Source organism: Muscardinus avellanarius (genome assembly GCF_963383645.1).
Source record: "Muscardinus avellanarius genome assembly, chromosome: 6".
Taxonomy (NCBI): domain Eukaryota; kingdom Metazoa; phylum Chordata; class Mammalia; order Rodentia; family Gliridae; genus Muscardinus; species Muscardinus avellanarius.
This window is the reverse complement of record NC_137791.1, coordinates 104,121,307-104,145,861: the sequence shown is the minus strand read 5'-3', so window position 1 is coordinate 104,145,861 and position 24,555 is coordinate 104,121,307. Positions and strand designations below refer to the sequence as shown.

At 36.8% G+C, this 24,555-nt stretch overlaps 1 protein-coding gene across 1 annotated transcript in view; it reads left to right on the top strand.

The window, feature by feature from the left end:
• Positions 1-24,555, top strand: part of SLC30A9 (solute carrier family 30 member 9) — a gene marked incomplete at both ends in the record, with an annotated part of 71,754 nt that overhangs the window by 22,737 nt on the left and 24,462 nt on the right. The window contains 6 exons of the mRNA XM_080698036.1: positions 1,650-1,742; positions 2,672-2,754; positions 10,609-10,667; positions 14,392-14,459; positions 16,996-17,098; positions 22,688-22,743. Coding sequence (XP_080554162.1) covers positions 1,650-1,742; positions 2,672-2,754; positions 10,609-10,667; positions 14,392-14,459; positions 16,996-17,098; positions 22,688-22,743 — 462 coding nt within the window. The remainder of the gene's footprint in view (positions 1-1,649; positions 1,743-2,671; positions 2,755-10,608; positions 10,668-14,391; positions 14,460-16,995; positions 17,099-22,687; positions 22,744-24,555) is intronic.

Here is a 24,555-nt window from a genome sequence, read left to right as displayed (position 1 = left end):
GCATGAGCAATTTCACTCTAGCTTCTTAAGTTCACAATATCAAGTTTTTCTAAACCTCAGTATCACTTGGGACTATTAGGAGTTCTATTGTTATGATAGTGGTATATGACAGAATTATCAGTAAGGTTATGTGCATATTTGTATTATTTGACATTTTAAAGTTGTTATTTTTGGCTAACAGAAACTGAATACTTAATTTAGTGAGTTACATTATTATTCAAACTCTTCTTTCTTTCTCTCTCTCTCTCTCTCTTTTTTTTTTTTTTTTTTTTTTGTGGGTCTGGGAATGGAACCCAGGGGCATTCTACCTTTGAACCAGACCATCAGCCCTATTTTCTATTCTTTATTTTGAAACAGAATCTTGCTGGCTGCGAACCAAGATTCTCCCCTCTCAGCCTCCCAAGTACCAGGATTACAAGCGTGTGCCATCATGCTCGGCTCCTTGTTTCTTTTGAGTATACATTATTTTTACTTCTCTCTGATATCTTTTGCTCTAAGTTTTTAAACAGTCATAGAGATTTATTGCAATTGTATTTGCCATAAATTTCAACTTTTCTCCCTCCTTTGTGGGTCAATTAGAGAAACCCTCCCTCATGGTCATATCCTCTATGCTATAGTGTTAAGAAATGAGTATTCCTGTAATAAATTTTGTCTTTCATAACAACTGATTATAACATTAATGAGAAACTATTCTTTTTCACATAGAGAACCTCATTTTGTTCTCACAAAATTTTGTAAATTAATTAGTGCAGTTATATCTATCTCCACAGTATATGCCAGGAAACATAATACAAGATTTTAGTGACTTGACCCAGCTCATTTGGTGAGTCAGTGACAAAGTGGGAATTAGAACCCCATATGCTGGTCCCAAATTTTTTACTAATATGTAATAGCTACTAATATTTTTTAAATCTAGATTTAATTTCTAGAGTTTAATGACATTTGATAGTCACCAAATTTTACAGGTCTTTCTGTTGCTCCAAGTTTTCCTTATGCAAATGAATGATTAAATATAAAATAATTTTATTTAGCAGTGATATGATGAGTATATAAACCTTTCAAAATGAAAGAAAAATAAATAGCATGTTATTGACACATAAACTTCATGACTTGACATCTTTGAATATTGCAACATAGTATTAACCTAAATGTAAACAAATATGACTTGTAAATTTTTATTTAAATTTGTAAACAGAAGAGGGATACTCTAATCCATATTTTTTCTACTTTTCATACATTAAAGATAGCAGTGATATGCCCACAGCAGATAAAGTACAATAAGGGAATTTAATTTCAATATATTATGTTATGATGTATATATTGAACACAATAATTTTTTCCACTGTCTCTAGGCCTTTTTTGGGGGAGATACACAGAAAAGCCATCTCTAAACTAGTTTTTAGAAGTGTACAGAGCTCTGTGTGCTGGCAGACAGCCTCAGCAACTTAGTGAGACCCTATTTTAAAATAAAAAGTAGAAAGGGCTGAGTTATAGCTTGGTGGTAGAACGCCCCTGGGTTCAATCCCCAGTACCAAAATAGTCATACAGATACATTCTTTTAAGATGAGGAGCAATGTCTGCCCTTGCTAATCCTTCTGATTTCTAAACTGTGCGCACTTTAAATAAATCCAGCATGCTTCTTTCCCCAGTGATCTAGAACAACTCCGAAAAATCAGACGACGAAGTCCCCATGAAGATACTGAGTCCTTTACTGTATACTTGAGATCAGATGTGGAAGCAAAGTAAGAACATAGTTCTATTAGTATAAAAGTACAAGCCAAACTTTGGATAAATAAGCATATTTCAGACAGGTTCAGAGTTTTTTAAATGATATATTTTAAAAACATAATAATTTTGTATTTGCAAAATTTATCTGTACTGTATGTACTAGAACTAAGTATATGTCAGAATTTCTGAGAAAATTTACTGTTGAGTTTAACGTTATTGCTTAGATAAATAGAGATAATATAGAAAAGTTCCTCAAGTACATATTTTCTGGAAAGAAGTTATGATTTTTTGTAAAATTCTCATCTTAGTTATATATAGTTCTTTTAGATTTAAATATAATTATAGTAAAGTACTTAAAATTATTCGTTGGTTATGAGAGGGACTTCAGATAATGGAGGAGGAACTTCAGTGGAGCCAGCGAGGTGGTCTAGGGGAATAGGAGGGGGGAGAGGTACAGCCAGTGGAGGAATCACTTCCATCGACATTCTCTACCTATGTGAGAACACCAGTGTCAGTCTCCATATTCTGTATAGGGAAGGGCGGGAAGGGGAGGGACCTGGGGGAAAGCCTACCAAGTGCTGTGCGCATGTATGTCACTATCACTATGATTTACATTATGATGTGAGACTATAATGTACCAATAAAAGTATATAAAAATAAACTGTATATGTGTATTGGGATTACACACTTGTAATCCCAATACTTGGGAGGTTGAGACAGGAGGATCTGGGTTTGAGGACAGCCTCAGCTACTTAGCGAGGCCCTCCACAACTCAGTAAGATCCTGTTTCAAAATAAAGAATAAAAAATTGGGCTGGGGGTTTAGCTCGGAGGTAGTATGACCCTGGGTTCAATCCCTAGTACCATGAATGAATTAGTGAACGAATGACTTGGGGCATGAAGAAAATTTTTCATTGCTGATGACCATATATGTATGTATACAGATCTTTGGAAGTGTGGGGAAGCCCGGAAGCTCTTGCCAGAGAGAAGAAATTGCGTAAGGAAGCAGAAATAGAATACAGAGAACGTAAGTATATTCAACTTAAAGCTACATTAGTTGAAAAATAACTTGTAGGTAACAGTAGTGCTTGTAATAACTGCACTCTCGTGCTTGTGTAATTCATGGCTTTGACTTTGTTCTAATAAATACTAGTTTTCATTTGGGGATTTACTTATTTTATAAAATACAGACCTATTTTTTTGTTTTTTTTCTTGACACCTTGTTTTGTTTTGTGGTACTGGAGATTGAACTCAGGAGCAGTCCATCTCCAAGTATACCTCTCGGCCTTATTTTATTTTTTATTTTGAAATAGTTTTGATAAGTGGTTTGGGCTGGCCTTGAACCTGTAATCCTGTCTTTGTCAAGCACTGGGATTACAGGCTTGAGCCACCAACCCTGGTTCCTTAATGGCTCCCTTTTACCTCCCGGCTACACTCCCAGACCTTTTTTTTTTTTTAAAAAAAAAAAATATATATATATTTATTTATTTTTATTATGTCAACAGGGTCTCTTAAGCCAGCGTGGCTGGCTTCAAACCTGCGCGTTCCTCCTGTCTCTGCCTCCCAAGCCCAGGGATTACAAGCATGTGCCACCATGCCCAGCCTCCTTAATGGCTTTTTAAGGATGATGGGAGGAAGAAGAGCGACACCTTGGAGTTTCTATAAGACACAGAACTGTTAAAACTTATCATCCAATTTAAAGATTATACTTGTTTTGTGTGTGTGTGTGTGTGTGTGTGTGTGTGTGTGTGTGTGTGACAGAACAGACAGTACTTTCTTTCTTACAGAAAGATCTATTAATTCAGCTACCACAACATCATAGTAGATATTTATCAGATACCCACTATGAATAAAAAGCTGTGTTGTTGCTTGCAGATCAGACTCTCAGGTTACTTAACAATAAAGTTGTTTAGTGACAAAGTAACCTTAGAATTTAGATTTAGAAGAATATAAAATATATTTTAGAGGATTGTTTGAATTATATAGTATGCATTCATAAATGAAAAAAGTAATATATGCTTATTAAAATACAGAAATACAAAGAATGCAGGGTCACCTTTCATTTCTTGTAATATTGTTTTATTTTTCCCTTCTAGAGATAAATGTTATTGACATTTTGAAGTATGTATTTTCAGAATATTTCCAATGCATTTTTAAATTTACATACATTTTTTTTTACTTAAATATGTTTGTTCATCTTGTTCTTTGTGGATAACAGTGTAATCATCTCCAGCCCCTGTTTTGTTTTGTTTTGTTCTTGCTTTGCTTTCTTTCTTAACACATGAGATTACTGTTTTTATAAGTGATATTGGGCTAATATGGGATATTACTAAATATTGTTTGATATTGGGAACAAAATTCAATACTTTATTTAAAAACAAGGCAGATAAATGACTTTGAGAGTTTTCATTGGCTCTTAAGTTACTTAGTTTTTGTTATTTGAAAAAATATCTTTATGAATGGGCTGTGTAGGACTACGGCAATATTTTCAAAGACTTGAGACTGCTAATTTAGTAAACCTGAAGTAGTTTCTACTAAGATGTATGTAGCTGATGTTGGTAAAAATAAGTGTGAAACAGGAAAAGCCTTAGTTGGGCAAATTTACACAGCTTGTGAAAATGTAAGGACATTAAAGCCTACCATTGGATTCTTTGTGTAAAATACATTTATCAGTAGGTACTTCGTAGGAAATGCCTAAATCCGTCATTTGTTATTGAACTAGCAGAATCAATAGCAAACGTCATTCGTTCTTGAGCCATTGTCAATATTCTGTTAATTCTTTGTGAGAGACGGAAGCTTATCATTCTGACTTACCTGTGGTACACACAATTAATGGTTTAGCAGATTAACTCGAATTTGTTGGGCTCAGATTTTAAATATATAGCTGTTAATGCTTAAATATGAAATTTCTTAGTAAGAAAGTAATTTCACAAAAGATTCATTGTTTGAATCACAAGTAATGTTAATTTGCTCTATTTGCTTCCTATACTGTTAAAAGTGAATTGGTGGTGCACATTTGTAATCCCAGCATTCGGGAGGCTGAGACAGGAGGATCTAGGTTCGCAGACAGTCTCAGCTATTGAGTGAAGCCCTTTGCAACTCAGTGAGACCCTGTTTCAAAATAGAGAATAAAAAATAAAATAGGGCTGGTGGTGTAGCTCAGAGGTAGAATGCCCCTGGGGTTCTATCTGCAGTACCACACACACACAAAAGAAAAAAAAGAAAAAGAAAAGTTAATTGGAAGAAATCAGCAGTTAAATTTTCTAAACTCAACCTGTAGTTCCAGAAGTATTCTTTAGTTCTTTTTGCAGAGAAGATTTAAATATTTCAGAATGTATTGGAGTGTACATTTGACGTGTTTCCACCTAGCCTTTAATTAGAAGTCATTAATCTGCTACATAATTACATGTTAATTAGCAAATGTAAAAATAATTTAATAAAATTCTATAAATGCTTTCAAAGCAATGAATATGCTCATTTGAAAGCATATGCTCAAAGAGGGCTTCTGTCATGATTGGCACATGTAGGGCACTTCAGTTACTCCATGCAGAATCACATCAAGAGATTTGGAAGCATAATATTTTGGTAGTTGGGAAGCTGGTGATGGTTGGTTAAAAAATAGATAAATCTTGTGCTCGTGAATTGGTATCAGTATTTGTCAGTACATATCAGAAAATTTTCAAATATGAAATAGGTAAATTCTCAGATCACCACTAACATGTGAACATCTGTAATCATTTTTGATGATAAGGAACACTTTTAAAACCATTTTTGTTGTTGTTGTTGCTGGGCGTGGTGGTGTACATTTGAAATCCCAGCATTTGGGAGGCTGAGACAGGAGGATCACAAGTTCACGGACAGCCTCAGCTACTTAGTGAAGCCCTCTGCAACTCAGTGACACCCTGTTTCAAAGTAAAGATTTAAAAATAGGGCTGGGGGTATAGCTCAGAAGGAGAATGCTCCTGGGTTCTATCCCCAGCACCACACACACACAAAAATAATTATCTTTTTTTTTGTGTGTGTGTGGGGGGTGGGGGGTACCAGGGTTCTTGGAAGTCCTTCTACCTCTACCTCCAGGCTACACTCCCAGACCTATTTTATACTTTTTATCTGGAAACAGCACGGCTGGCTTCGAACCTGCATGATCCTCCTGTCTCTTCCTCCCAAGTGCAGGGATTACAAGCGTGCGCCACCACGCCCAGCTTTTTTTATACCTTTATTTATGCATTAGTCTTACATCATAATGTAGTTCATAGTGATGGTGACATACATGCACACATCTTTTATTAGCATAGTTAAAATTATATACTTGGCTTTTTGTTTTTTCTATAATGTGTATATACACAGGCAACATTATAATTTTCAAAATAACTATTATTTCTCGGTGGTTTAAGTTTATTTTGCATTTAAAAATTTTTATTATGTGTCCCACTAATAATTATATAGTCAAATTTCTGTGTTTCAAAGTTACCATGCTGGGTGTGGTGGTGCATGCTTATAATCCCAGTACTTGCAAGGTTACAACAGAGGCATACTGGTTCAAGACCAGCCTCAGCAACTTAGACTTTCAGCAACTTAGTGAGACCTACCCTGTTTCAAAATGAAAATTAAGAAGGGCTGGGGGTATAGTTAAGAGATAGAATATCCCTGGTTTCCATCCCTAGTACCACCACACACACACAAAAAAAAACCCTATACATACACACATTCACATACATAAAATTTATCATTTTAACCATATTAAAAATATAGGTTCAGAAGTGTTGAATATATTCACATTGTTGTGAAATGTTTCTAGAGCTTTTTCATCTTGCAGATCTTAAACTCTCTACCCATTAAACAATTAACTATTCCTTTTCCTTCCTCCAAGCTCAAATGACAATCATTCTACTTTCTGTTTCTATATATTTGACTACTATTAGATACTTGACATAAGTGGAATGCAATGTTTGTCCTTTTGTGGCTGGCTTCTTTCTTTTTTTTCTTTTTTCTTTTTTTCTTTTCTTTTTTTGGTGGTACTGGGGTTCCTGGAAACCCTTCTACTTCTAGGCTACACTCACAGACCTATGGAAACAGGGTCTCTTAAGCCACAAGGCTGGCTTCAAACCTGCACGATCCTCCTGTCTCCGCCTCCCAAGCATGGGAATTACAAGCGTGTGCCTCATGCCCAGCCTCACTTTTATTTTATTTTCCTTATGGTTCATATTATAGCGTGTGAGATTTCTTTCTTTTTTTTTTTAAATTTTATTTTATTGGTGCACTGTATTCATACATCATAGTGGGATACAAACTTTTGTAGACATACATGCACACATCGCCCAGTCAGCCCCCACCCGATCCCCACCCCATTCTCTCCCCATCCCTCCTTCCCATGCTTGGCTTAGTGGTTGACATCTAGTATTATAGCAATCTATCCAAAATTAAAAATGATAATCTCACATAACAGTTTCATTTGTCTGATACCAAGTGTTTGATGATTTAAAGATAGCATTTCAATATTTCTTTTTGCTTTCTTTCTTACTAGAGCATATTTTTTTCTGTTTTTTTAGGTGAAACTATCCTATATTTATATATTTATTTTTCAGAAAAAAATCTATCCTAATATGGAATATGAATTCTAGATACCCAAAACGATCTTGAAAAAGAACAAAGCTAGCAGATATATATTTTCTGATTTCAAACCATATAAAGCTACAATAATTGAAACAGTGTAGTACTGTTCTAAAGGCAGATATATAGACCATTGGAGTTAAATACAAGCCTAGAGCTAAATTCTTCCCTATATTGTCAAGTTATTTTTGACAAGGTTTCCACGAACATTTGGTGGTGGAAATAATACTCTTTTAACTAAATATTGTTGAAAAATAATAATTACATGGAAAAGAATAAAATTGGACCTTTACCTAATCCCATATACAAGTATTAACTCAAAATAGATAAAAGACCTAAATATAAATCTTAAGACTATAAACTTTTAGGAGAAAATCTGGGTCATAAAACCTCACAACATTGAAATTGGCAGTGATTTCTCAGATATGATTTCAATGGCACAGGCAACAGAAGAATATACAAACTCCCTAAAAAATAAAAGAAAATATTGTATATCCAAAGACAATGTAAACAGAGTTAAAAGTTACTAATAGAATTGGATAAAATATTTCCAAATGCTATATCTGAAGGTATATTAATATTCCAACTAGAAATCCTAAAAATTAACAACAATAAAGGCAAACAATACAACTTAGAGATAGGTAAAAGACTAACATAAATAATGAATCTCCACAGATAACCAATCTTAGTTGTCTGTTGGATGGAAACTCTTGTTTCTCTGGTTCTGGTGAGTGTTACCTATTTCTTCTTTGTAGTTAATCTCTTTGAGTATTTTCTCTAGCGCTGGTTTTGAAGACATAAATTCCTTCAGTTTCTGTTTGTCATGGAAGCTTCTTATTTCTCCATCTAATTTGATAGAAAGTTTTGCTGGATAGGAAATTTTTGGCTGGAAGTTGTTTTCTTTCAGAGTTTGGAATATGTTACTCCAAGCCCTCTGGCTCTCATGACTTGGTTTGGGAAGTCTGGAGTGATTCTAATTGGTTTGCCTCTGAATGTCAGTTGGCCCTTTGTTTTTGTTGCCTTTAAGATTCTCTGCTTGGCTTCCACATTGGTCATTTTGACAATTATATGGCGTGGGGATCCTCTTCTCCGATCCTGTCTAAAGGGAGTTCTATAAGTTTCCTGGATCTGTGTATCAACCTCTTGCTCTATATTTGGAAAATTTTCTGCTATTACTTCCTTGAAGAGATTGTTGATCCCTTTGGTATCACTTTCTTTTCCCTCCTCTATTCCAATTATTCTTAGGTTAGCTCTCTTAAGATGGGCCCATATTTCTTCAATGTCAGATTCCTGCTGTTGGATATTTTTTTCTAGATTAGAAACTATGCGTTCATTTTTGGATTGCTCATCTTCTAAGAGTGAGATTCTGTTCTCCATTTGGTCTAATCGGTTGTTTGTGCTTTGAATTGAGGCCTTTACTTCATTAATTGCATCCTTTATCTCTTTTTGGCTCTCTCTGAGTTCTTTTCGAAGCACCTCTATTATTTCTACAGTTATTTTCCTGATTTGATCTTCTAGAAATCTCTGATTTTCTGTTTTATCAGGTTCTGATGTTGTGGGGTTGTGCACATTCATTACTCCAGTGTTATTCCTCTTTCCCATGATTTCGGAGGTTTGTGCCTTCTCTGGGTTCTTCCCTTGGGTCACTATGGCTTCACTTAAGGTGCTCTGGATCTCGAGTCTGTATTATCTCAGACCCCACTACTCCTTTACTGGGTTGTATCACAGAGTCTCCGACCCAGGGAGTCGATAGAGGCTGCTTTAAACTATGGGGGGTGCCAGGTTGCACGTTCTCCTATGGTGTGATATCTCTGCCACCACCACTCCCTCACTGGGTCAAGTCCCAGGAGGCCCAATACTGCGATTTCTCCTCTGTGGCCCGCAATTTGACTCACTGTTCTTGAGTACGCAGATGTAGCTGTACTGGATTCGGTGAATTCACTGTTGCTGCCGCTGCCGGTGGCAATATGGTGCCTCTGCCACGCCCTCGGCCATGAGGCTGGCGTATTTTTTCTTCTCTGGTTTTGATTTCCACTCTGAATCCCTGTAGCGTGTGCTGAGCTCAGCCACTGGGAGCTTTAAATGCTGTCTGCGCCGAAAGATCCCGCCTGGCTGTTCCGCAGCGGCTCACCTGGCTTGCTGTAGCCGTCCGTTGAGTTCGCCGCTGCCGCCGGCAGTATGGCGCTGCTGCCGCGTCCTCAGGCGCGTGTGTCTCCTCTGTGGCCCTGAGCTCTGTTCTCAGTCCGCTTTCTCTCTGGAGCCTGGTGGTTTTTTTTGTTTTTCTGGTGATGGTGTTTTCTGGCTATGAAAGGCGCTCTTTTTGTGGTAATGGAGATTGGTTGTTAGCGGGACTCTTAAGCCCCGCTTTTCTCGGTCGCCATCTTCCCGGAAGTCGATTTCTTTCCTTTTTAACACTAAATACTATTCCATTGTATGTATATGTCACATTTCCTTTATTCATTCTTTCTCCCTTTGATAATTATGAATAGTGTACTGTTATGAACGTTCGTGTGAGCCAGGCATGGTGGTACATGCTTGTAATATCAGTACTTGGGAGGCTGAGACAAGAGGATCACAGGTTCAAGGACAGCCTCAGCAAGTAGTGAGACTCTCATAAACCTAGTGAGCCCTGTTTCCATATAAAAATAAAACAGGGCTGGGGGTATGGCTTGGAGGTACAAGGCCCCTGGATTCATTCAATCTCCAGTGCCACAGAAATGAAAAATAAATGAATATGAGTGTGTAAACAGTTCCTCAAGTTTCTGCTTACTAGCATTTTGTATATATCCCCAGAGGTAGGCCTGCTGGATTATATGATAATTCTATTTTTAACTCTCTTAGGAACTTCCATATTGTTTTCCAGAATAGTTATACTATCTTACATACCCACCAACAGTGTCCTAAAGGTTACCATTTCTCCACTTCCTTACCAGTATTTGTTATTTTCTGGGCTTATTAAAATAGTTTTCATCCTAATGGATATGTAATATCTCATTGTGGTTTTCATTTGAATTTCTCTGATGATTAGTGATATTGGATATCTTTCATGCTTGTTTGCTATTTGTAAGATTTTTTTTTTTTTAGAAATGTCTGCTAAAGTCCTTTGCCCAATTTTTATCAGGCTATATATCTATATTTCTTATAATAACTTGATATTTTTGTTGATAGCTAGTAGAACACTTTTAACATAGTCTTAAAAAGCATAGCTGTGTCCATCTGAACTGAACAGTAAGAATATGGATGACCTAAATTTATTTTCTAATTTTTGTAGGACTATTTAGAAATCAAAAAACATTAAGAGAATATAGAGACTTCTTGGGAAACACCAAGGTAAGAATATCTTTCCAATAATATATGTTACACAACAAAATCCTAATACCAGTCTATTTTGAAATTTTAACACGTCTATAATTTTAATCCAAGATTTTCTTGAGCACATGGTGATTTTTTAAATTACTGTCTTCATTTCTGTCTGATCTTCAAATTAAAGAAAAATTAGTTGGAGCATAGGCTAAGTATTTAGATATAGACAGAAGAGAACTTCATTAAGTATTAGCAATATTTACATCTCTCATATGCTTCTTTAATTTCTTTTATCCTCTCTCCTTGTGTTCAGTTCTGGCTAAACATTGAGACTGCCAACTTTCTGCTTTTGCCCAAGAAACTCAGCCCTGGGCAAAATACACAGCCAGTCCGATTGTTCTCTCTTTGCTATTTGGCCGTGCACAAATCAAAGGACACTCAATATTATTTGACTTCCATTGTACATTCACTGTCCCACTATATACAATAGCTGTTGTGGTCCCTTTTTCTCTCTTCCCAAACTTTGTATAGCTTCACTTCACTCCTCAGCTGTTAACTGTGCTTCTTACTTTATTGAGAAAAATAACTGGTTCTTGACATAAAATGGTTCGATTTACAATTTGCTGACTTTACGATGGTGCAGAAGCATAACCAGTGACATTCTGCTTTTTGCTTGCAGTACAGTATTCAATAAATTAAGTGAGATACTGCCCCAGTGTGGTGGCATATACCTGTATTCCCAGTACTTGGGAGACTGAGACAGAAAGATAATAGGTTTGATAAACAAAAGTCTGGGGCTGTGATTCATTGGTAGCCCCTGGGTTCAATTCTCAGTACCTTAGAAAAATTAAAGGGAAAGAAATTTTTATGAGATATCTAAACTTCACTGCAAAATAGTTTTTATGTTAGATAATGTTGTCCAATTGTAAGTTAATGTTGGTGGTCTGAATACACTTAAGGTAGGCTAGGATAGCTTAAGGTAGGCTAGGATAGGCAGTAATATTGAGTAGATTAGATATATTAACTTCATTTTGGTGGGCATGGTGGCACACACTTGTATTCCTAGTACTTGGGAGGCTGAGACAGGATTGCAGGTTCAAAACCAGCCTTGGCAACTTAGTGAGACCTTGTTTCCAAATAAAAGAATAAAATAGGTCTGGGGGTGTAGCTCAGAGATAGAATGCCCCTGGGTTGTATCCCAGTACTGCTAATAATAATAATAATAATAAATTAGTTAATTCAGTCATTCATTTTGACTTAGAATATTTTAAATTTGCATTGGATTTATCAGGACTTAACTCTATCATATGTCAAAGAATATCTGTAATTTGATAAAAGTTCTATATTTTTTATAATTTGATAAAGGTTGCTTATTTTTAAATTTGCTGACTTATCTGCACCTATGCCAAAATACTAAGCTTTCCTTCCTATTAGAGGGGATATTGGCACAGATGTACAGAGTTTGCCTGAATTGTCCCTCTTCCTCTCTCCTGAACCCAGTCCATCTGAGCTTTCACCAGTACTCTTGAATGGCTCTTACCAGTGTCACAGCACCTCCAAGATGACCAAGCTTCCAGAATTGTTTCCATTTAAACTTGGCTGGAAGGAAATCTTCCATCAAGAAGTTAACGCCAGATCTGGGGGAAAGGTTGCCTGTCCAAATTGCCCTGTCTCAGGGTTGCATTTGAGACACTGCTCCCTTTTTGCAAAGTTTACAATTTGGCATTGATGGCAGCTCTAGTTAAATCTTACTTGATTTGCTTTTCTTTCTCAGTCATTAAATTCAAGACCTCTTAACTCCCCTTTTCCCTTTGAACCCTCTTTCTGGTACTCTAGCGCTATACTGAAGCTCAGGTTTTTATTTTTAGTGATAGAGCCTTCAAGTGCCTTGGGAGCCAGCATTGGCATTCTTGTGCTACAAGAATACCACCACTCCTTCCTGTGCATAACTTGAGCCAGACCCCTGCCTCCTGGGAAGTGACTCTGAGCCCTTATATCTGTTTCATGTGGATGGTCATCCCCTCCAGATTTTTCAGTAGAAGCTGTTGACTTCTGAAAGCTGTCACTAGAGTCCTACTCCAGATTTTGAATAGAATTTCTGTTATCCTCCCCACTTTGTGTGTGGTAATTCAATAAAACTAGTATTATTTTTGCCATTACTATTCCCCTGTTCCTTTTAGGAATGCTTGATCTCCCACCAAAGGTGTTTGAGTTTCCTTTCTAAAATATACCAGGTTAGCTCAGCTTGCTAGAATTTAAATGTCTTCTTCACACTTTTTATTTCTGACCTAGACGCTTCTTTTTCCATTATATTCTTTTTTTGTCTCACAAGATCTCCAGGAATGAGATATGTGAAGTCACAGTGTCCTGGGTCTGCCAAAAGCATTCTGTCATCAGAGCAGTAACTAACGCTCTGATAATCTAATTTTACATTGTCCTCTGAATACAATTTTTCGTGTGTGTGTGTGTGTGTGTGTGTGTGTGTGTGTGTGTGTGTATGGTACTGGGAATGAAACCCAGAGGCTTTCTACCTCTGAGCTACACTTCCAGACCTATTTTATATTTTATTTGGAAACAGGGTATCGCTAAGTTGGAAAGCCTCTCACTAAGTAGCTGAGGCTGGCTTTGAACCTGTGGGATCTTCCTTCATCTTCCTGGGTGAAACTTAGATGGCTGACAGCATTCCAGGAAGAGGAAAAAGTATAAGAAAAACATAACATATTTAAGGAATAGCAAAAGAAAATTCAGCTCAAGAAAATATTTCCCCTAGATTTTTCTCTGCTTGTTTTGTTCCCCTTCTTTTGGCTGTCCTGGAATTAAATACACTTGTTTTCACTTGAATTCTTTTGTCTTGAAACAACAGTGAGGGAGTAAAACTAAAAGCAGCAAACTCATTGGTGTTAGTTTTTTTTTTTTTTTTTTTTTTTTTTTGGTGGACTGGGGATGGAACCTTTAACCCTTCTACCTATGGGCTACACTCCCAGACCTATTTTATATTTTATTTGGAAACAGGGTCCCTTAAGCAAGCAAAGCTGGCTTTCGAACCTGCGCGATCCTCCTGTCTCCACCTCCCAAGCGCAGGGATTACAAGCTTGAGCCACCACGCCCGGTTGGCTCTTTGTTTTTTAAGTTAAGAATTTGCCCAAAGAAAGAAGAATCTTTAGAGTATATGGATTTCACTTCAATATATTTGTATTGCTTTATTACTAGTTTAATATTAATTACAAGTATTAATAGACTTGTTCAACTTTCTCTTAAAACGATAAAAGCCTATGTAACCTTCTCAGATCCTTTCTGGAAGTAGGCAGGACATGAATTACAATGAAACATAAAAGGTACTTTTCCATACATATTTCAATTTCCATCTGTCCACTTTTGAAGAGAAAATTCTGGAGACAAATAAGCCAGGCATGGTAGCACACGCTTGTAATCCCAGTACTTGGGAGGCTGAGGCTGGAGGATCACAGGTTTGCAGACAGCGAACAGGGCCTCGGCTACTTAGTGAGGCCCTTTGCAACTTAGTGAGACCCTGTTTCAAAATAAAGAATAAAAAATAGGGCGGGGTGTAGCTTGAAGGTAGAATGCCCCTGGGTTTCATCCCCAGTACCGGGGGGTGGGTGGGGGGGATTAAATAAGTAGACCTAGTTGTTCAGAGGTTTTAATAGAGAGACGTTTTCTGGCGTGTCAGAGTCACCAGTTTGTTGTGCTTCTCTGGGAGATGTTGAAGGTTTTTTGCTTTTGTTTTTTATAGCCACGATCCAGAACAGCATCAGTGTTTCTTAAGGGACCAGGAAAAGTGGTGATGGTTGCCATTTGCATGTAAGTACTGAGAAATAAGCTTTTTAAAATGTAAATATATTCTTTTTAATGTGTATATCTTTGAATATATAAATGTATTATTGGTAGCTAGCTACAGAGCTAAGGCTTTTATTGTTTTAAGAGAAAGTTGAACAAGTCTGTTATTGTTAGTAAAGCAGTGGAGGAAGAGTGTGCTTCCACATAGACACTCATGCTGTGCTCTCTGTATGTCTGCTGTGCTTAAGATCCAAGTTCCTACCTAGAGATCCCCTCTTATTTTTGTTGGAGTTGATGGGATTTTTTTAAATAGATACATTGGCCAAGGTTATTTTTAGAGTAAACCAGCCTTTTCCCCCCACTTACCTTGGAAGAATTATTTTTGCTTCCCTTTTTTCTGTCTTGAGTCTTACTATTTTGTTTACATTTTATCTGTTTTGCTGATCAATCTACTTAGGCTGTATAAAAGCATTAATTCTATAATTCATTTTAAAAATATGTATGAGATATTGTGCTAGAGCCTCAAAATTTAAAGATATTTGGGAAGGTATCTTGGGTTGGAGGGGCACTAAAGTAGAGAAAGACATTTAAAATAACAGCCAAGGGATAATGATGTCTCACTTAGAATAGTGGTTGGGCCAGGCGTGGTGGTCCACACTTGTAATCCCAACATTTGGGAGGCTGAGACAAGAGGATCCGGGTTTGCAGCCGGCCTCAGCTACTTAGGCCCTTTGCAACTCAGACCCTGTTTCAAAATAAAGAATAAAAAATAGGGCTGGGGGTGTAGCTCAGGTAGAAAGCTCTCAAAGGAATAGTGGTTGCTGCAGGTAGAGAAGCAAGGACACATTCAAGAAGTATTTATTTATTTATTTATTTATTTGTTTATTTATTTATGTATGTATGTATTGTGGGTCCAGGGATGGAACCCAGGGGCATTCTACCTCCGAGCTATGCACCCTGCCATATTTTTTATTTTGAAACAGGGTCTAACTTAGTTGCTGAGAGCCTCACTAAGTAACTGAGGCTGGCTTTGAACCTGTGCAATCCTCCTGTCTCAGCCTCCCAAGAGCGTGCACCACCATGCCCTGCTCAAGAATTATTTAGAAGTCATGGTCAAGGATGGTACCCAGCTATCCAGTTGCATAAATATTGCCCTATTCCTGAGAGAAACTCTGGAAGGAGGGGCAGAGTAGGAGCAGAGGAAAGTTTTTAGTATGAGGTTGCCTGTAGGCCACTCAGAGTGGGGTAGCCAACAGGATTAAATTTTTTTGTCAGTAAAATAAGGATACTAGTTTTAGCTCTCCTCTTTGGAGGAATATGTGTAATACAGATAACACAGTGCCTGGTGCATAATATATGTTTACTAAGTGTTATTACCATATACTGGTCTGAAGCTTGGGAGGGAGATCTAGGTTAGGTGTTTAGAGTTAAAGAATTATTAGTGTACAGATGATCAATAAAGCCATAGGAATACTTAAGACCAAACAAGGGATAGTATATATACAGTGTGAGGAAGAAAAAGCCTTCAGGAAAAAACCTTGAAGAATGCTAACATTCAAGAAGTGGGTAAAAGGAAAAAGATCGTGCACAGGAGACGGAGGAGCAGTAAGGAGCCGGCAGGAAGAGAGCCAGCAGTGTAATCAAAGCCAAGGTAGATGGCGTTAAGAAAACGGTGACAAATGCTTCTGATAGGTTAAGGAGATGTCCTGGGTTAAAATGTTTCCAGGAATTTAATAGCACAGAATAGTTGGTCATGTTGACAAGAACACCTTAATGGGGTGTCGAAGGCAGGAGACATTGTTTAGTGGATTGAACACTTAGTACAAAGTGAGGGAAATTGCGACCGCAGGAATAGATGAGACTTTTTCCAAGAAGTTTTCTGAAGTGGAGAAAAGGGAAAAGAGTAACTGGAAGGAAATCCATAGTTTCTTTTTTTATAAAATAGGGCTGTAAATATTTGTATAACAGAGTTGTAATGTAACATAATAGAGTTGTAATATAATGTGTTAAGTGATTAAGTGATTAGCCTAGTGATTAGCTGGAGAAGAATCATGCTTGTCACTGCTGCAGGAGTGAAACAGCCAGCTTTTCCTGAACTAACTATGTGTATTTTCGTATCAGGATCTTCTAGTTTCATCCCAAGACTGCTTGCTCTAAGTTTGTCCTCACTTCTGATATCTGCCTACTTAAGTAAACAGACCCTCACCAAAGCCTCTCCTTTGACACTGGCCTACTGGACAGCATCAAGTGCAGATCCTCCTTTACCTCCTAAAACACTGAATTTCTATTTAAAATTTTATGTTATCCAAATATGGAACATCCTTTCTCACCTGTTTCCAAAATACTCTTGAGTACTTTGCTTACACCTAGAATGCCTCTTCACATGAGTACTTAATGGTACTATAATCTATATTTTTCAAATTTGTACTCTTGTTACCTAAATAGTAACAATTTCTTTTTAATTCATTTTTAGCAGGATCTAGTATAGAGGTGTATAAGTCAAATAAACTTTTGGTGGAAATTTTTAATTCAAATCTATGCATAATTTTTTCTCTCCTAGCAATGGTTTAAATTGCTTCTTTAAATTTCTTGCTTGGATTTATACGGGTTCAGCAAGTATGTTCTCAGAAGCTATACACTCATTATCCGATACTTGTAACCAGGTAAGGATACAAGCTTTTTCCTTAATAATTGTAATTTGTTCTAGACTCTAGTCCGACAGTTGATCTATTTAAAAACTTAGTGATTTCTATAGTTGGCTTGTGGTACAAAATGAAAACTGTCTTACTTTTTAGGATTTTAGTACAGTTAGTCCCTTTATCTGTGGTTCTACATCTGTGGGTTTTGCATGTTTGATTCAAATTTAACCATGGGTCAAAAATACTCAGAAAAAAGCAGGCTTGGTGGCGCACGCTTGTAATCCCAGCATTCGGGAGGTTGAGACCAGAGGATTGCAGTGCATGAACAGCCTCAGCTACTTAGTGAGGACCCCCGCAACTTAGTGAGACCCTGTTTCAAAATAAAGAATAAAAAATAGGGCAAGGGGTGTAGATCAGAGGTCAAATGCCCCTGGGTTTCCTCCCCAGACCCTCAAAATAACTTTTTTCAGAAAAATATTTTGTCTGTACTGAGCATGTATTTCCTAAACAATACAGTTTAACAACTGTATAATTGGCATTTACATTGTATTAGGCATGACAAATAATATAGAGATGATTTAAAATATGTGAGCACGCTGGGCGTGGTGGCGCACGCTTGTAATCCCCGCGCTTGGGAGGCGGAGACAGGAGGATCGCGCAGGTTCGAAGCCAGCCGTGCTGGCGTAAGAGACCCTGTTTCAAAAATATAAAATAGGTCTGGGAGTGTAACCCGGAGGAAGGAGGGCTTCCAGGAACCCCAGTACCACCAAAAAAAAAAAAAAAAAAAAAATGTGAGCAAAAATGTGAGCATATTTTACAGGTTATTTGCAAATATTACACTTTTATTTATTTATATTTTGGCGGTACTGGGGGTGGAACCCAGAGGCTTTTCTACCTCTGGGCCATACTCCCAGACCTATTTTATATTTTATTTGGAAACAGGGTCACACTAAGTTGCTGAGAGCCTCACTACGTAGCTGAGGCTGGCTTCGAAACTGTGCGATCCTCCTGTCTCAGCCTCCCAAGTGTGGGGATTACAAGCGTATGCCACTATGCCTGGCTATTACAACACTTTTATATAAGGGACTTGTGCATCCAAGGTCTTTTTTTCTTTTTCTTTTTCTTTTTATGGTGGTGGTACTGGGGTTCCTGGAAGCCCTTCTACTTCCGGGCTACACTCCCAAGACCTATTTTATTTTTGGAAACAGGGTCTCTTAAGCCAGCGCGGCTGGCTTTGAACCTGCGCGATCCTCCTGTCTCTGCCTCCCAAGTGCGGGGATTACAAGTGTGCACCACCACGCCTGGCATCCAAGGTCTTTTATATCTTTGAGAGTTCTGAAACTAATCTCGACAATGATACTATTAGACAGTGATAATAATGGTTATGAGGAAATATAGTATTTTAAAGCCGGTTGTTATGTTTTAAGAGCCTCCAACAGCTGGATGCAGTAGCATACTCCTGTAATCCCAGCTACTTGGTGTCTGAGGCAGGAGAATCTCAAGTTTGATGCCAGCCTGTCTTAACATAAAAAATAGAGGGGATGCAGCTCAGTGGTAAAGCACCCCTGGACTCATTCCCCGTAAAACACACACACACACACACACACACACACACACACACACACACACACACACACATTTCTATCATGGAATCTGAAGCATAAGATTATCAGATACTGTTTGGTTACAGTCTTTTGTAGAAGAGATTCTTACATTGAGTAGAAATTTGGTTTTTAAATATGAGTTCTCAGTGACTAAGAGTCAATAAATTTGAGTTTTTTAAATAAAGATAGAAAATGATGACATGATTTTAAAAATGCTTTCACGTTAGACTAGTAGCTTGGATTACTTTCTTTAAACTTGCAAATTAAGAGAATTTTTTAAAGATTAAGATGCCCCTGGTTTCCCCTTTGACCTAAAAATGTAAATATTAGAAACCCAGCCTTTTTAAAGAATACAATAACACTTTTTACTTGTGTATCATTTCTTATTCTAAAGGATGTAGTATATTAAAAGAATAGCTTTTTAGTGTTTACTTATTTATGTTCCTGTTTTGTTGGAATAGATTGGGGAAGATTCACAGTGAAGGTTATAGGTATAGGAATATTTAAGACTGGGGCTTAATCTAGCATGTATGAGAGCCCTGGGTTTGATCCCTAGCACTACTAAGAAACTAATAAGAATATTAAAAATGAGCTTAAAAGGCATAATAAGCTGATATACTTTTGTAATCCCAGTACTTGGAAAGCTGAGACAGGAGGATAACAGATTCATGGCCAACCTCAGCTACTTAAGTAGAGAGGCCCTCTGCAACTTAGTGAGACCCTATTTCAAAATAAAGAATAAAAATTAAGGCTAGAGATATAGTTCAGAGGTAGAATCCCCCTGGGTTGGATCTCTAGTACCACAAAGAAAGAGTAATAAGAATAATAAAATGATAAGGAACAAGGAGAGCAACATTAATTAAAAATTAAACCTGAGAAGCCGGGTGTGGTGGCGCATGCTTGTAATCCCAGCATTCGGGAGGCTGAAACCGGAGGTTTGCAGTTCGTGGACACCCTCAGCTACCCAGTGAGGCCCCTGCAACTCAGTGAGACCCGGTTTCAAAATAAAGAATAAAAAATGGGGCAGGGGGTGTAGCTCGGAGGTCGAATGCCCTTGGGTTCCATCCCCAGACCCACAAAAAAAAAAAAAAAAATTAAACCTGAGAATTCGGCTCACTGTCAAATGGATTAAACCCTTTGTAAACTAAGGAAAGAAAATAATCATTTGCCATTAGTATTAACAAACTTCACTTTTTGTGAGAGAGATACTTAAACACACACACATACATACATACATACATACATACATACATACATACATACATACATTAAATCCGTTGAACTAGGGGGATTCTACCTCTGAACTATACCTCAGCCCTATTTATTTTAAATTTGGAAACAAGTTATTGCTAAGTTGCTAAGGCTGGTTTTATAAACCTGAAATCCTCCTGTCTTGGCCTCCCAAGTACTGGGATTATAGGCGTGCACCACCATGCCTGGCTTAATCTTTACTTTTGAATTTAATTTTTAAACTCAGAAAATAATAACTATTATCTGTTTAATATTTTACCAGTCAGTCATGGTGTGAGGAAAGAGGAGAAAGGGATAGGGAGCTGTATGTAACAAATTCTTTTTTTTTTTTTTTTTTTTTTTTTTTTTGGTGATACTAGGGGTGGAACCCAGAGGCTTTCTACCTCCGGATTATACTCCCAGACCCATTTTATATTTTATTTGGAAACAGGGTCTCACTAAGTTGCTGAGAGCCTCACTAAGCAGCTGAGGCTGACTTCGAACCTGCGCGATCCTCCTGTCTCAGCCTCCCAAGCGCGGAGATTACAAGCATGTGCCACCATGCCCGGCTCAACAAATTCTATTTTTGTAAAAAAGTTATTCAAAGATAGGAAAATTGAAATGTAGAAGAATTTGTACTTATGGGCAGGGAATTTATATGAGATTACTGGTTTTAATATTAGTTATTTAAAACATTAAAGATAATTTAAAGTGTCCATTCTCTAAAATTACTCCAGGCTTAAAATTAAGAACCTGGTAGGTAGCTATGAACTAAAATCATGATACATTGAATAAAAAGGTCATGTTTAAAAATATTATGTATAGAACTTCTACTTTCAGGCAAGATGGACTAACAGGAACTGAACTTAGTCTTTTGCTAGGCAAACAGCTTAAAAAACAGAGAAATGAGTGTTTTCCGACTTTGGACAATAACAGGCCGTGATCCCTGAGAGATGAGAAACATTTTTTATTTCTCTGACCTTTTGTCTGGAGATATACTTGGGATAGTGGGAAATAACAATGTCACTGAGTTAGACCCTGTTTCAAAATAAAGAATAAAAAACTGGGTCTGGCAGTGGTAGCTCAGAGGTTGAATGCCCCTGGGTTCAGTCCCCAGTACCACAAAAAACAACAACAACAAAATAATTTAAAATTTTTTAAGTGGTTACTTATGTGGGGCTTTTTAGAATGATAGAAAGGTCTGTCTTGATCGGAATATGTTACACAGGTGAGTGCATTTTGTTGTACATGAATTCTACCTCAAAAATAAAAACTTTCATAGATGGAAATGTCATTATTGAGATAATATTTAATAATGTTAAATATTAGCATTAGAATTCATATTAACTTTAGAAGTATGATATATTCTTGTGACTTATTTCCTAAAAGGCCTAGGTGGTTTTAGAGATTTATCCAAAGTAATTAAAGATGAAATGACATGATACTTAGAATTTACTTCAAAACATTTATGAAGGAATATGTGTGGATTAAAGTAGATCTAGTTGTATATTTATAATTGTTGACACTTAGTGATTTATGAGTTTATTGAAATGGTCTGTCAGGTTTTTTGCATTGTTTTATCCATTTATCTCTAGGTTAGAAAATTCCCATAAGATAAAGTGCAAAAAGATAATATATTTTAACATGTATGCCTACTCTAAAATCTGGCACAAATATTCTCACAAAAGCAACATTAAAAACTATATACAGATATTAGCCAGGCATGGTGGCGCACGCTTGTAATCCCCACTCTTGGGAGGTGGAGACAGGAGGATCACGCAGGTTCGAAGCCAGCCGTGCTGGCTTAAGAGACCCTGTTTCCAAAAATAAAAAAAAAGTATAAAATAGGTCTGGGAGTGTAACCCAGAGGAAGAAGGGCTTCCAGGAACCCCAGTACCACCACACACACACACACACACAAACTATATACAGATATTGTGAAATATACACCAGACTCTTGAATAGTCCCCTCTCCTATATTGCTTGAATTTCTTTATAATGAGCATGTATTAGTTTTGTAATCCGAAAAAAATGAATTTTTATAAAGAATTAATACAAGATGTAAGTAAAAACTGAAGACCATGTGATAGCAAAGGCTTGGAGAACTCCTGAGTGAGGAGTATGCGTAGAGTCTTCAGAAAGGCTTTTTTTTTGGGGGGGGGGGGTTGGGGATGGAACCCAGGGGCATTCTACCTCTGATCTATACCCCAGCCCTATTTTTCATTCTTCATTTTGAAACAGGGTCTTACTAAGTTACAGAGGGCCTCACTAAGTTGCTAAGGCTGGCTGTGAACCTGCGATCCTCCTGTTTCGGCTCCCAAATGCTGAGATTACAGGTGTGCACCACCATGCCTAGCTCAGAAAGGCTTTGATGGAAAAGATTTTAACTTGACCTCATTTAGGGTAATCTATTTCTCACGTTCTTTTGGATATTGTTTCTTTTAAATGTAACATTTAAAAATATGTAATTCATTGCAATGTTTTATGCCATAATATTTTTTCTTCACTTCTTGAGAAATGAGAACACCTCCTACTTTTAAATTAGACTTGCATCTTAAATGAAAATTTAGTTCCCAGTTCTGTGACAGTACATTTTGGAAAGCTTTTCTGCTAAGTAATAGGCCACACATCATTTAATATTAACTCACCTGAATTCATTGAATACTTGAGTTTGCAGTATAGTGTTTAGAAACAGTTGTTTCTCTGTGCACTCATAAAATAGCTAGAAATTATATAATATGCTGATGATTATTTACATTTTTTTCTTTCTTCTCCATAGGGGTTACTAGCATTGGGCATCAGTAAATCAGTTCAGACACCAGATCCTTCTCATCCGTAAGGATATTGCTTTTATTTTGTGTTTTTTGGTGACAAGTCACTGAAATCAAAACAACTGCATTTCTGAAATCTGCAATTTATCTATCTGCACATTTTGAGAAATTTGGTCATTTCTTTCACTGTAGTATCTAAAATGCAATCACTGCTGTGTCAGAGTAAATTTGAGATATTATTTAAAAATGGAGTTTAAATTATTTTTACACTTTGTAATAGCATGGAGAACTTGTCTCCATAATAAAAAAAAAAAAGCACATATTTTGATCTTCGAGTTCAGTTTTATTTTGAACCAAGAAAGCATATATTTTAGATTTGGAAGAATGGGCTGTCCAGTCTAATTTTGAGATGATTTCATTAAATAAATACTTATTTTAATCCTTTTATTGTAATTTAGAAATAATGTCCTGTTAACATTTCAGAATTACGTATTTGTAAAATTAATATATTTTTAGAGTGTTATCTTGAATCATATCAGTTAGTCAATAGATTTTTTTCCTGTTGCTTCCACTAGCAACCATCTAAAGTGAAGTTCATAATCATTATTACATTAACTAGCTTCATTAGTAGAATTTATTTGATCAATCTTTAAGGAAAAAATGCACTCTTATTTCAGTGAAGGTATCAATTTTTAAGCTTTATAAACAACTTTCCTTATTTGAAATGAAGGCACTCCTGTTATAGATTGTTAACGTTTTGGATATTCTATAAATATCAATAAGCTAGTATGGAGAACAAGTGGTTCTTTAATCTGCTAAGTATACATCATTACAATGTTGTACTCTTCTAAGAGAAAAAATTCTGACCATTTTCTCTGAACCAAAGATGTAAAAATCAGAGGATTAAAATTTTAAGTTTTGGGTTGGTTGTGAAGATCTCTTCTTAAGGCATTTTCATAATTTGCTTTAGTGGTGCCCAATAGAATATCCTGCAATAATCGAAACATTTTTTTATCTGTCCAGTATGGGAGCCACTGACTACTATGTGGCTCTTGACGCTGGAAACAGAGTGAATAACCAACCAAATTTTAATCTATATTTTGTTTTAATGAAGTTAAATTTGATTAGTGATGTGGTATAATGGACAGTGCAAATCTACATGGTAAAATTAAGAGCCTACAAATTTCTTGAAAATACCTAAAATGAAAGTAATGTCCTTTTTTTTCTTCTTCTTCTTCTTCTTTGTAGTACTAGGGATTGAATCCAGGGCATTATACTCCCAGTCCTACTTTTATTCTTTTCATTTTGAAATAGAGTCTCACTAAGTTGGGTGGGGCATTGCTAAATTGCTGAGATTGTCTTGGGGTATTTGTTGTTGTTGTTGTTGTTGTTGTTGTTGTTGGGTTTTTTTTTTTTTTGTTTTTTTTTTGGTGGTACTGGGGCTCCTGGAAGCCCTTCTACTACCGGGCTATACTCTCAGACACCTGTTTTATACTTTTTAATTTGGAAGCAGGGTCTCTTAAGCCAGCGAGGCTGGCTTCGAATCTGCATGATCCTCCTGTCTCCGCCTCCCAAGCGTGGGGATTACAAGCGTGCGCCACCATACCTGGCTTGAGATTGCTTTTGAACCTGCAGTCGTTCTGTCTCAGCCTCTCCAGTACTGGGATTACAGGCATATGCCACCATGCCCAGCTGAAAGTAATGCCTTTTAATTTAGATTCTAATTATCTTAAACAAATGCACATCTGTATTGCTTTCTGGGGAAACTTGAGAAGAAAATAAATTTTTAAAAAATCAATCTAGTTAAATATTAAATCTATAAACTGGGAATTTTCTATGGCAAGATTATGTCTTTGCACAAAGAATTCAAGTAGCA